The sequence below is a fragment of the Taurulus bubalis genome (assembly GCF_910589615.1).
Source record: "Taurulus bubalis genome assembly, chromosome: 9".
Lineage (NCBI taxonomy): Eukaryota > Metazoa > Chordata > Actinopteri > Perciformes > Cottidae > Taurulus > Taurulus bubalis.
The window spans coordinates 3,372,489-3,387,078 of record NC_136597.1 but is presented as its reverse complement, the minus strand read 5'-3'; the positions used below and the strand labels follow the sequence as shown (position 1 = coordinate 3,387,078).

Below are 14,590 nucleotides of genomic sequence, written 5' to 3'. Positions count from 1 at the left end.
CTCTCTCTCACTCTATCTAATAGTAATCTGAAAAGTAACTAAAGCTGCCAGATGTGGAAAAAAGGCAAAAAGAAAAATCATATTCAGATAATGGCATACATTTAGCTTTTGTTAGATATCCTGAAACAGTTATTTAATTGGTACTGCCCTTTTTGTGATCTTATAAACAATGCAACACATTGACAATATAGGTAAAGCAATGCATTAATTTGACTGTTTATCAAGACTTGGATTTTGTTTACAAGATCTTGGTAACAGCGAAATATCTTTGAAATTAAAGTTTAAACAAATAAATCAATATAAAACACTACATTTGTAAGTATTAAATTAACTTTAATGATTACACTTGCTGGAATCACTGCTTTTAGACCAACGCGGGATGAAGGTCGTAAATACCCGAACCTACCCTCCGGTCATGTAGGTGGCGCTAACACATCTTAACGTTGCCTGGTCGTCGCCACAAAATAAGACGTGCGCAACAGTCGACAGTTTGAACCTCTGGGCTTTCCGTCCTTGCTACAGGACGTTACATTGTTTTCCTCACTCACAGAAACGCCGCTCAGACAGCGTCCCTGTTTCATTCACTTCGCACATTGAAGTCATTTGTGTCCTGTACAGACTTGAAAGAGCAACCATTCAACTATATTTTTCTTTTACGAGGAGGACTTTGAAGCCAGTCAGGTTTACGTTAGTAACGTTGTGAAAGCGGCGAATAAGCTAATAGAAAACGCACTGGCTCCTTGTAACGTTAGCATTTTCTCCCCCCAAGTAACGACCGCTAACGTTACTTCACTAACAGTCCGAAGCCTTTCCCACCTGACATGATGAACATTTCTGACTACGACTCTGACGGATATTCGTCTAATGAAGATGCAGACTACGTCCCATCAGGTGAGGGCGGTAAACACATTGCGGGTTCACATGAGAGGGTACGCCGGCTACTTAGGGGGGAAACCCGCGTGGGAGGTTCTAGGGGGCTTAAATGCTTACAGTTTGGCTAATTATTGTCACATAGAAGGGGACTAACGTCAGCTCGGCCACCAGGTACGGGTTCAGCACGATACACTGGCCACAGAGTGAAACTCTCAGCCGGCGTGGAAGACTAACCGCTCAACGTGACGTTCCTCCGTGGGAGATCGTCCACCAGACTCAGTTCAAAAAACGGGCATTTGTTCGTGTTGTTGCTTCTCCGCAGGTGCACACACGTCTTTATGGCGAGGACCCAGACCCGTTACAACAACACAAGTCTGCCGCTAATTCCGGCTCGAATTCCAGCAATGTTTATTTTCACACATTCCCATTTCTTCTTCTATTTAACGCTGCTGTAAGCTGTTTGTTCTTTCGCCGTTATTGGACTCTAGTTCACACAGAAGTGATGGCAATTGATTAGCATGTCACGTGCCACCAAATAAGTAATAATAATAGTGTGATCATATTTAAGGGTGTTTCTATTTTTGTGTCCTCCTTATTTACGAACACAATAAGGGGTCAAACGTTAGAAACACCTCTGAATAAAAGCAGCCCAGTCTGTCACGTCACTATGATATATATATATATATATATATATATATATATATATATATATATATATATATATATATATATATATATATATATATCAGGAACAACTTTTGATATGTTTCTAACCAAACATAATCAGACATTTGTAGAACATTATCATGTTAAATCCAAACTCTCACAGCATGGTTTTGCTGAAATTCGGTACATTTATGTTATTGTTATATAGATCATGTACTTCTGTTAATCAGCTGGCCTGTGCGTGTTCACCTTCTTTCTACTCGTCCCTGTGCTCCCCCTCCTCAGACGATGACCTCAGTGAGGACGACATTAATGAGTGTGAAAAGGAAGAGCCTCTGCACGAGGGCGACAGTGTGCCGCATCCCGACGATGTCAGCAAGAAGAAGAGGAAGAAAAATGACATCGGTGTGAGGTGAGAGTGCTGTTTGAATGTCATCCCGTTCACAGGAGCACTTTGGGGTCTCTGCACGCTCCTTAACAGAAGTCTGGAAACCACTCAAGTTCACATGACAAACTAACGACCACTGTGAATGCTGTGGTCACGGCAGCTTTGCAGACTGCAAATGAGCACAAACCCCGATGAAGAACCCCGAAACATGAAGCCTCTCCTCTGAACGCGTGTTGTTACGAGAATACAACATGTACACGTTGATAATCAAATGGTTTCAGATAAAAGGCTTGACTTGATACATTTTCTGTTAAAAAAACCACAGACATTATTGTGACTTTCCTCGAATACATCATGTGTGACAAATGCTTCTTCCTGGGAGGAAAAGCAACCAAATAAAAAATAATAATATTTGATCTAAAACACTTTCTACATTCTGTCATTTAAAATTACACACCAAATAAACTGTATGGCGCATCCTGTAAAAAACAAAGCAGGTGCAGGACTTGCATACTGCAGTGAAAAACGAGGTCTTGGAGAGTAAAATGTGACGGGTAGGGGACAAATAAGAGAATTCTACTGTCAATGCCCTTAATCGTATTTCTTAAATGGATCTGAATTCCGAGGATATCGGGGATTACCTTCACATTCCTCTCAACGTGGCGGTGGCGAGCAGCTAACGGCGCTAATAGCGGCAACAGAGCTACGCTTCCGCAATGACCATCTGCCCTGTGAGCACGCCAGCTGGGGCACGCTTTGATAACCACTCACACAAAGAGGGGGGACGTAATCCTCCGCCCAGGTCCACATGTTTCCACCTGCAACTTTTAATACAAGATGATTACCTTATATTATTTTATTATCCACAGGAAGAGGAAGAAAGGAGTCCTGAAAATAGATGGGGAAGAGGAGGACGGAGGCGAGGCAGAAGCGGAGGAGGCGTGGCCGCTGCAGGAAGCGGTGGGGAAAGTCCCGGCGGTGCGGGAGGAAGAGGTGCGACAGCAGAAGAAGTCCGACGACCTCTGGGCCAGTTTCCTGTCCGACGTCGGATCCAGACCCAAAGAGGACACACCCGCTTCGGAGTCCAGTACCGTGCAGAAGGTGAATGTGTTCTAAACCGAATGTGCAGCAAAGGTGGTGCCATGTTTTCAAACACTTTGAGGGAACCGAGTTCTTAACTTAACCTTGAATGGAAACGTTCCCAGGGCATTGTGTTCCACCCCCAGATATATATCGAGGGTTGTTTGTTTTGTTGCACCCAAATTCATCCACTTACAAAATATCAAGTAGATTTAACAATACCCTCATTATCAAACCTACAGTCTTTTCTCCTCGTGTCTCTCGTCCCTTAAACTGATTCTTTATTTTTTATCCTCAGGAGGATAACGGAGAGTTGACGGTTGCTCCGTTGAGAACGGAAACAAAAGCATTGGAGCCTGCGAAGGTCACCATCACTAAAGTGTTTGACTTTGCTGGAGAAGAAGTTAGGTGAGTCCTCTGAACCGTCGTACACGCACAACACTTGTTTTTGGGAAGACAGGAAACACAGGTGTTATCCATTAATTTTGCTCCATGAAAATGAAATGAGTTCAAAAGCCCTTCACCAGAACGAATGAAATACGTTCTGGTGATCTAGATAGTTTTCTCTCTCCTGACTTAAGAACAGGTGTAAAAAGGTAAGAAGGTTTTGCCGGGATAGTCTTTCCAAGTTCCTGAGATATTTTTGTATTCATCTGTTAAACAGGTGGGGAAGAAATTTGCCACAATAATCTTTCTGAGAATAAAAAAATGTTTCAGCATTTGTTGTTGTAATACTCGTTCTGGCCACAAGAGACCAGTGTGCCACCATTCCCATGTCCTAAATTGGACTAAAAGCATTCATATTCAGGTTTTTTTAGACACTTAATCTTAAAAAAAAGTATTAATTAATCTGAATATAAAATGTTTCTTCTCACCTGTTTCACACAGGAGAAAGAACAATTTAGAGAACGTCAAACTTTTTTTCCACACCTTCATCACAGGGCTTCCTGGAATCAAAGCGTTTTGAAGCTTACAGTTAAGTTGAAACTTCGGTGAATTAAAAAGTAATAATAATAGTATAATAATTACAGTGAATACGATCTCCTGGCATTCTCTTGATATTCTCTTTCTCTATATATTCAATGTAAACAGATCACTTCAAAGCATAAACAATGATCCTAAAATGAGTTTGTCAAACCGTTCTTCACATGGCCAGTAGGTGGTGCCACTAACTCACACATACACAGGCTGGATGAGTAAACGCCATAAAGTACAGTACCTTGGATAGTAGTGGTAGTAGTAGTAATAACTTTATTCAAACAAAGTGCTCTGACAGACAAAGCAAAGTGAGGCTACAGCAACAGACAGGCCAACAAAGGAAAACATGTCAACACTGAATTCAGTACAACAGAGGGAACAGTAGAAACAAATCAATGCAATGAATACTAATAAAAAGGAAAATGCTTTTGGATGAAATGATAAATAAAGAGTAAATAAAACAGTTTGAGTGGCGCTCTGTTGCTGTGCTTTAGTCAGATATGAGTTTAGTTTGATGTGGCTCTGTGACCTCTGGTCCAAGTTCAACTTTCTTGTTGTGTATTTTAAATAAAAGTGACACAATATTATAATAATAAGACATAAAGTTTTCATTCAGTTCCAGCAGCATCACACCCTCAGGACGAACGTTCACCATCAGCATGTTGTTCATTCTATCTGCTCACAAAAGGAGGATGTGAGCAGTATCAGACTTTCACCAACGAAGGCTGGAAAGCACGTTGGAACCAGACGCGTTCCGGCGGACCCGTCAGTGTGAGCTGTAATGACTCGGGGCTGACCTGTAATGACTCGGGGCTGACCTGTAATGACTCGGGGCTGACCTGTAATGACTCGGGGCTGACCTGTAATGACTCGGGGCTGACCATGCAAACCGTTAAATTAGCCCCTGGAACAAGCTCTGTGTGCAGCCATGACAGTTGTTGTTCGATGGGAGCTACACAAACATCAACAGTGTTTCCCCATAAAACCAGCATAATTATTATTATCACTGTGCCATATACTGTATATCACACAGAAAAGGCCTGGACGGATGCTAGTTATGTGGAGCACTAAATGTTAACGTCTGAGCGTTCTTCATTCAGAAACCAGAAATGATCCCGGTTATAATTCAGATGATTGATTATGCATGAAGCTGTGCACTCTGTAATTACACAAGCATAAGATTAGCACACGGATGACAGTTGTAACTTATCCGCCGGAGCCTCGATGAACACCGGCCGGCTCTAACGTGCACGTTGTAGGCGAGCGGTGGCGTTTCGGCTCCAAATGCTCCAATATCCCGTGGGTCCAGCCCCCTCGTGGCTCCTAACGCTTTATTCCGATGTCTTCCCCCCTCTCCTGAGACGAGACTCGCCCTCACCGAGCGCTCCGTGTAATTATGCCTCATGTAATCAGCATACGTAACGGGGGGAAAGCCTTTGCAGTGTCACCGTGATGGATGCAAGTGGTCGTGGAGTCTGTGCAGCGCCGGCTGTTCCCAGAGGACGCAGCGGTTGTTCCTCATATAGCCTCCCTGTCTCATCCCCATGGCGGGGCCGGGCACACAGTGTGTGTGTGTGTGTGTGTGTGTGTGTGTGTGTGTGTGTGTGGGAGAGTATTGAGGGAGAGGCTGGCCTGCATCCGGTTTTATTCTTTACTTCTCAGCACCAAGGTTTAGCTGCAGCTCAGCAGCTGTGTAGATGAGATATGTGTTGATGGATCTTGGTCTTTTGTCACAGCTTAGAAAGGAAGCTATTCCTGTGTAATTACACTCATTTTTTCAGGAAAGGGTACGTTAATCAATATTTCATTTGATATGTTTTATATATATGTGTACATGTGTATGTATGTATATATGTCTATACACGTGTATGTTCATGTATACACGTTTATGTATAGACGTGTATATTTATGTATACATGTGTATGTTTATGTATATATGCGTATGTTTATATATGAATATAGGCATGTGTTTATATATGTATATACACGTGTGTGTTTATACATGTGTATACGTGTGTTTATATATGTGTATACGCGTATGTTTATAAATGTATATACGTGTGTGTTTATATGTGTATATATACGTGTATATACATAGATGCACATGATCAAAGTGCTGTACAAAATAGTGAGCAGTTAATATTCATGTTAAGCAAGCAAACCAATAAACAAACATGACAGTAACTTATTAAAACCAGAGAAATTATGCCCTTTTAGTCTTGCAAATGTCTCGTTTTTTTCTTTCAAGAGGGTTTCAGTGTTTTCTGGCAGTGACGGGCCAGTCCCCACCCTGTACTAGCTGTAGTATACTGTAGTAATGCGTGTCCATCTGCTGTCATTTAATTATTTAAAATGTAATACACATATTGTGTGTCTGTGTCGCACTGCCAGGGTGAATAAAGTGGTATCGGCAGACTCCAAGGAAGCTAAGATCTATCTGAAGAGCCAGGACACCAAACAGGACGAGAGTGGAGACGAGGAGGAGGCCCTATCACTGGGCCAACCGGTTCTTCCTGGCACCAGGTACGCACACACCTGTACACATAACAATCCCCCTGTGCAATATGTCGCCATTATCTCAATATTGGGATATGAGACCAGATATTGCCTTCGATTTTGTGTGTAGCGATGTGGATTTTTAGTATTGTATTAGTGTATCTGTGTGCATGCACGTGCGCTTTCTCTCTCCTTCTTTTTTGTTGCTATGGCAATTCAAATCATATGGGGATGTGCACGCCTTCCCTCCAAAACTCCCAGACAGGAAATGGGAAATCATCTTCCAACAGACAGGAAGTACAGTATGTCCACAAGCTATTTCCTATTTATCTCTCAGCTGTGTGTGTGTGTGTGTGTGTGTGTGTGTGTGTGTGTGTGTGTGTGTGTGTGTGTGTGTGTGTGTGTGCGTGTGTGTGTGTGTGTGTGCGTGTGTGCGTGCGTGCGCAACAGGAAAGAGCCATCAGCGCCACTCCCTCATTAACTTTGTGTGCACGTACTCACACACACACTAGTTTTTGTTTGTTTGCTGCAGATTGAAATGATGCTGTTATCTGTCACAGTAGTAAAATAGCATAATAAATATGGTGATCTCTTCAACACCAGAATCCGACTTTTTTTATATTTTGTGAATCCCATTTATGCTTAGCATAAAGACTGGAAATAGGAGAAACAACATATTTCCCAAAATGCTGAACGACTCCTTAATACGCAAGGTTTAGCTCTGTGTTGAACCTGATGCGTTAACCCCGCTGCTTTGTCATGCAGCATGAGAAAAGGCCTTTTGAAAGTACATAGGCAATGCATTAGAAGACTTTACATTTACATTGTCCAGTTGTACAAAAACATCAAAGGTGCTACATTTGAAACTCCAAGTACATATGTGATTGAAGGATTGCCTCCACAAGGCTCTCAACATGGCGACTCCTCAGCGGTTAGCTATCAGCTAACGTCTGAACAAGGTTTGTGGTCTGCAGTGGAACGTCATTATGCTGCCACAGAATGACTAATGGCTGCTTTCTAGAGACTCTCTTCATACTGTATGAATCCCTTCACATTAGCTATACCCTCCTCACAGAATACATACCATAAGGAGACGGTGGCGTGAGAGAGCAGCCGGGGTAGCAGGATGAACGTGTGATGATGAGGCAAACAAACCATATCAGATCATTTCTGATCAGCAAAAATAGATTTTTAAGAAGCTCAGTTCCAAACGCAATTGTTAAATTTCTCTTTTTTTTCAAGAGAAGATGACACCAAGGTGCTAAACTGCTCCATTTCTTATTGTTGTGACATTTAAACCCCATCTCACTAAATCAATCCGGTGTGAAAAGGGCAGCGAGTCTCCTAAATTGGCCCACCTGACTGATTGCGTTCACTCTGTTCCATTCTGGATTGATGAGTGTGTGTAGGCTTTTATTTCTGTCTTTGTGAGGACCAGCGAAGTAGCGAGGACCTTTCTGTCCTCGCTACTTCAAAGGATGGTTGGAATATTTAGGCTCTGGATGTGAGATGCAGGTTAGAATTAGGCTCGGTTTACTCATGAGGATTGAGGTTTAGGGGGTTAGGGGATGCATTTTGTCAAAGAGGTCCCGCACAAATATTGAGGAACTGTGTGTATGTGTATGTGTCTTTTTTACATTTTTTATGCTAGTTTTGCTTCAATAATTTGTCTGTTTATTTAGCCCAGCTACTGTGTGTGGGGGAGAAATAGAACCCACTGGACCCACAGCTCTCCGGCTGAAGCTGCTCCTCGCCTCAGTCCTATTGGCTACTACTATCATGCATAAAGTTGGCTTTTTGTTAATAACAATAGCTAATTATGTAATACCCTTACGACAGCTAGTTTTGTTTTATTATGAAAATGGGCTAATGCATGCTGGCTTTTGATGTTTTCCAGTTCAGTTGTTCTTACTCGGTGAGAAAAGTCCAGTCTGTGTTGCTTGAACAAGAGCATGAAGTCTGGTTGAATGAGGTGGAGATGAAGGACAGCTGACAGGTATCAGAGAGAGGATCTGATCTGTTGAACTTCATCACTAGAATGTGTGTTCTCATGTAGGTAGATCCAAAGAGAACCAACATCTTCTGAGCATCTTTCCTCATGTGAGGAACGTTCTCCTCTTTGAGAGAAGAGTGAAGATCCTGACTTAAAGTGCTCTGCCATAGTGGATCAGACCGCAGGTCAGATCCGCGGCGGCTTTGCGCGATTAATTTTCAATCTGGAGGCGGAGACTGCAGCGCGAGGCTCCTTGGGAGGCGGGGTCTCGCGACAGAAACTGCATAACAATACGCTTTCACTTCAGTCTCCAAGTCGGCAACACTGCCCGTAGTGAGGCTGCGTAAATAAATCGCCTTCAAAGTAAAAGCAGTGCCGTTTGTATTGCATTCATGGCGTGCACCTTATTTATTTTTCATTTTTGATTGACCTCACGCGGGCCAAACTGGGAGAGCCGCGGGCCGTAAGATGCCCAGGTCTACCTTAGTCTCTGCTCCTCCTGAGTTTCTCCCGCGGTTGTGTCTGTTTGAAAATCTTCTTCTGTTGCTAACTTCGGGACTCTTTGGGGTAAATAGGATGTCTATGCAGCAAATAGGTTAACAGATGCGCTCCTTAGCGCCATCTATCGTCGGGGAGTTTGAAAAGGAACGAGCGCGCCTCGGCCCAAAATCAGAATTTTTTTTTTGCCGTGAGAAATTGGTTGTGTGGCGTGAGTGCGTGTGAAAACATGCAAAAGCTTGTGTCACACGGCGAAACCGTGAGAGTTGGTAGCTCTGCATTACTCCACTATATCTTTAGCGCCAAAGGAAAGAAACGCTGGCAAATACCCTTGAAGTTTCTGCCTTGTGTAGCAGAATCGGGCTTTGGATAATGCAGCGTGCGTTTTCAGTGTGTTTCAACTAACGCTCCCTCTCTTGTGTCTGCAGTGCCAAGCGGGCAGCAGGCATGTCCAGCATCTTGGGTCGCATGGGGTCAAAGAAACAGAAGATGAGTACGCTGGAAAAGTCGAAGATGGACTGGGACGCTTTCAAATCGGAGGAGGGCATCACCGAGGAGCTGGCCATCCACAACAGGGGCCGAGAAGGGTAAGAGGCTGTCGGACCCCCGGGTGGCGAGAAATGACACTACAATACATAGTTGTGGTGAACACTAAAACATGTGTTGCATCTGAAAGAAGTGATACTGAAACTGGACTTCAGTCGAGCACTTATTGTTGGATTCAGATGTCAAGTTCTCACAAAGTTCTACAGGAAAAAAATGACAAGTTACCCACTAACAATGAATGAGTGAATGTGTCGGGATTAGTAAAGATTGTTTCAACTGATTTTCTGCCGTCAATGTCATTATAATGTGTCATTATGATGTCGTTGACAAAGTCAGTCAAACTGCATCATCTCCATCAAACAAGATGGATGTCACACATCGATGAGTTGTGATATTTTTCACTGATCCAGCTGATATCGGACAATTTTAGCTTATCACAGATAAATCATTATCCCTATCTATGTCGGTTGCTAAGTAACAAGAAACTGCACTACAGACAAATGCCAAAGATATGTTTTTAAAAAGCCCTTTAGAGAAAATAGTTTTTCTCCAACCATTTCTCCAAAATCTCAAATGTCACTGTACTACATAAAATACCATTTTATTAATAAATGTTACAGAGAACCAAAGGCTGTTTTCTCATATGGCCTTTTTTTGCTCCAAAACAGAGGAATTGTGCTCAGAGTTTAGCAATCTGGAGTCTTATACTGCATCACACCAAACGCAACACACATTTTCTGCGTGCTGTGAAAGCCTGTCGGCGTTGAGATTCTCCTCCTGTCATCAATGTACAAAGCCGGTATAGTGGTTATTTCTTCCATGGTTGATGGTGGAAATAAATAGAGATAAGCTACTCCTCCTCTTCGGAGCGTTTCGCGCACATGACATGTATAAAAAAAAAGAATAATTCCATACTAATTTTCATAATTGTGTGTTTTCTGTGCGTATAAAAGCATCCCCCCCACCCCCTGTTGCCACAGACACTGCACATACATAGATATTGCAATACTTTCATCAGTGGTCTGTAGGCTCAATAACCACTGTGACTTAACAGACATTTATTTAAATGGGAAATCTCCAAGATTGCCACTTAAAATTCAATAATCCCATAACGCTGACACTGCTAAACCGCAGTGAGCCGGGCCGTTGGGGGGAAACGCTGAGTTCTTAATTATGAAAATAGCAGCGCGGGGTAAATGGAGAGGGAGACATTGATTTCATATGAGCAGGAATCAGGCTTCAGTCTGGATGGATGGAGGGAGCCAAGGGGAAGAATGGCTGCCCCTCGGGAAATAACATGAGTCTGTTCTCTGCCACACACGCACACACACACACACACACACACACACTCCGATAACATACTTAACATGTACTAACTTCCAACCAAGCAGAAGGATGGGGGCTAATTTAGAAACACTTAGGCACAACAGGCACTCAAATCATTCCACACACACACACACACACACACACACACACACACACACACACACACACACACACACACACACTCTGCAGGAAAAGTTGCGTAACTGCTTCCTGTGCTAAAGTGGAAAGAGATGTGGTGGGATATTTAGCGGTGGGAAAATGTGTGTGTGAGTGTGATGAGCACATGGCTCCTATATTCTCTGTATTTTTCTGTGTTACGGGCAAAAAGCAGGACTAACGTTCTCCGTGTGTGTGTGTGTGTGTGTGTGTGTGTGTGTGTGTGTGTGTGTGTTTAGGTACGTGGAGCGGAAGAACTTCTTGGAGCGAGTCGACCACCGCCAGTTTGAGATAGAAAAAGCTGTGCGACAGAGCAACACGAAAGACTGACGACGCACGCACACACACACACACACACACAACATACACACACACACACACACACACACACACACACTGAGAGTGAAACAGATGTTAAGGCTCCATGTATCTTGATTTCTCTCTCTCTCTAATGACAGTTTCTACTCCCCCGGTAAAGTTGGTTCAAGGCGGTGCGGCGGCTGGAGTCTATTTCACGACGGGGGTATTAATAGGCTGAGTTTATGGAACAACGGGGTCGTTGAGTGTTTCCTCTGCTTCCATCCACGTGAACCAATTAGAGTGTCAGAGCTTCACACCGAAGACTAGTTCTTTGGGGGGAAGTGAGGTCCTTCTTGCCGGTTCTTCTTCCTGACGGGCCTGATTTAGGAGTCAGCTTTAGGGTTAAACAATACATTCTGGTTTGATATACGTTTTTATTTTTTTGTCCTTTTGTGTTGAAGGTTTGGTTCCATTCATCCCATCATTGGGTTTCAAAAATAGTGTTTTTGAAGTCATTCATGATGTTTTTGGGGTGTAATGCCCTTTAAATGTTAACGTTTTCCTACTTTGCATCATGGGACACTGGGGCCTGCTGCTCACCACTGAATTGATGGGAACATGTATTCATACGTTCAGGGGACAGGCTATGCTGGGACACCGTAGAGCTGATCGATACCTCAACCAACAAGCGATCAATCAAGCGGCGTCTTCTCCATCATATCAGAGGAGGACCTCACGGACCGCCCGTCCCTCAGGTGCTGTTAGCTTTGTGCTGCTCATGAACAAACATGGGGACGAAGACCGGCGGGAGAGGAGGAGGAGGATGTCTTGTTAGTTTGACCGTGGAGTCTTGGTGCAGCTCTCTGTTTATTCATGTAAATATTAGATATTCAATAAACACAAACGGATCATTTTAGATATGCTGGTTGATTTCTTTTTGTTTGCGGAGGTGTCAGACTGTTTGTTCTGAGTAGGCGGTGAAGAGCCTCTGCATCCATCATCGTTCTTTGCCACTGGTGGGATTTTACCTGGAACCCCAAACAAATCAATCTTCAAAGGATGAGACGTTGTGAAATAAGTAATCATGTGAATACATTGTCTAAAATATAATAATAAACCAAAAATCTTCAATATTGAGATAAAAATGGATGAGATTTAAGCAGTCTCACGTTTATGTTCTCAATTAACTGCATTGTGAATTGAAAGAAAAACCCTGACTTTTCACCCAGGAGACGCTGTTTGTGTCCTGTAACCGAAATATTTGTGTTGCATTTCTTTGTGCTTAGTTTTAATTTACAACAACCATGGGAAATTATGTATTTCCCCTTTAAAACCTAACAGATTGCACTTCAGTTGGGGAACGTTATGTCATGTTTTTGCTTTTTTGGCTGGACCCGTTAACCCGGTCCCAAACACCCCACCTTCATGTCAACAATAGACGCATTACTACCGCTGTGAATGTATTATTTATCTATTTTTCCTCGCTACATGGGGTGACCGCTCTACCCGAGTGCCCCTGTATCTGACGGTTCTAATTCATACAACTATAACGGCCATAATTCCTTTGGGGCGTCGGACATAACATTGCTCGTCTTTGCAAGTGATTTTTTTCACTACGATCAGCATTTAATGTTTTATTCAACCATCGTAACTCAGGTTGAGGAATTTTCGGGACAAAAGGAATTCAGGATTCATGACAACTGCTTTGGACTGTCCCGAAATGTGGGGATGTCTGGTCACCAGGGTTGTAGTACTCTGGATCGGTCTTGGTTTCTTTTTGGATGTCTCAGAATCAACAACATTCAGTTTGGTCTTCAGACAAAGAGGACGAATTTCATTTCAACACCAGTCAAGAACACTACTAGGTATCTCACTAGACTGTTTGTTGGTTAATAGCATGACTGATGGAACGAACAATTCCCTCACACCTGCAACACCGTTTGACTATTTTATCAAGACGATTCTCATGGTACACTCATGTTCAACGTGTTTCTGGTTTGCATGTTCCACATTTGATCAGAAGTGCATTAACACCGGTCTTGACTCAGTCTTGATACACTCTGGCCATGACTTGATCTTGGTTGAGGTGGCCTTGAGTCCAACCCTGCGGGTCACCCTATAGGTGTATTTGCTTGTACTTCTATCTGTAAGGCGGTTTCCTCTGGTGGCTGAAGAGGATGGTAAACGTCTGTGTGCGTGTTTGAATAAAGCTGCTTCATTACAGTTCAAAGACAGAACGCCTCCTGACAGTTGCCTAAAAACAGCTTGCGATTCACGACTAAATATTTCCACACACACACACAGATAGTGGGATTTGTATGGTGCAGGGCTGACAGGAGATTATCCTCACACACGTTCACGTGCACCTCATCGGGGTGGAAGGCCTCTATGGGAATGTGTCGCAATCATTTAATTCTCGTCAGGACGGAGGAGTCGGAAACGGCATTTACATCATCACACTACACTCCAGCTCCACTCCAATCAATGTGACGTCAAGGTCTCCCGTACACAACTAGTGCAGCTAGAGATAATGATGATGGAATCAATCAATCAGATGGATGCAATATTCTCGAGGCCTCAATGACGGAACCAGATTAGGATTCACTAAAAGGATGTCAGCGCTGCACATCGCCACACTGATGCTTGTCTCTCCTCTCATGTTTTGTTTTATTTACACGATAGCCAGAGGGCTGATTATTTTAGCATGAAGCTGGTGCTGTAGTTATTTATGGACACGTGGTACCTTCACTAAATCTCTTGTGTTGCAGAGGCGTATAACTGGATTTGGGTCTCATTTAAAACCATCAGTTTATGAGGGATTGATTTTTTTTTTTTAAATTTGAAAGGAATAAAAAAACATTTTCTTAATATTGGTAAAAATAGAATAAGACAGGTTATAACCAAATAAATGGTCAACCCTGGCTGCATGTGCATGCACGTGAGGTGTGTGGGTGAAAATAGCTGCTGTTATTCAAACCACAGCAGGAAGCCTGACTGTTCCTGTAGAACACACACACACACACACATATGCAAAAAGTCAGAGGAAGATGGAGTGCTCAGCAGGGGCAACCGGGACTCAGCTATTTATACCGCACATCATCCTGACAATCCATCCATTCCAATCATTATAACGACTCACTGATTTTCAAACAGCTGTCTGTTATCACAGGTGTGTTCATGAATACCAACGCTTTATTCTTTTTATTTTTTTGTCAGTGTCACTGGTGAAAAGTGATCAAATCTGGGCCAAATTGTTTAAAATGAGCAGAAACATGCAACTGATTCCAAGC

The 14,590-nt window shown here is 43.0% G+C and overlaps 1 protein-coding gene across 1 annotated transcript; it reads left to right on the top strand.

Annotated features, from left to right (window-relative positions):
* Positions 1-821: 821 nt before the first annotated feature.
* On the top strand, positions 822-12,203 carry cfdp1 (craniofacial development protein 1; the record flags this gene model as incomplete). The annotated part of the gene is made up of 7 exons (XM_079224352.1): positions 822-891; positions 1,825-1,951; positions 2,797-3,028; positions 3,306-3,415; positions 6,377-6,508; positions 9,401-9,559; positions 11,240-12,203. 7 exons carry the CDS (start codon positions 822-824, stop codon positions 11,328-11,330), a joined length of 921 nt encoding a protein of 306 aa, XP_079080478.1. The 3' UTR covers positions 11,331-12,203.
* Between the last annotated feature and the right edge of the window lie 2,387 nt (positions 12,204-14,590).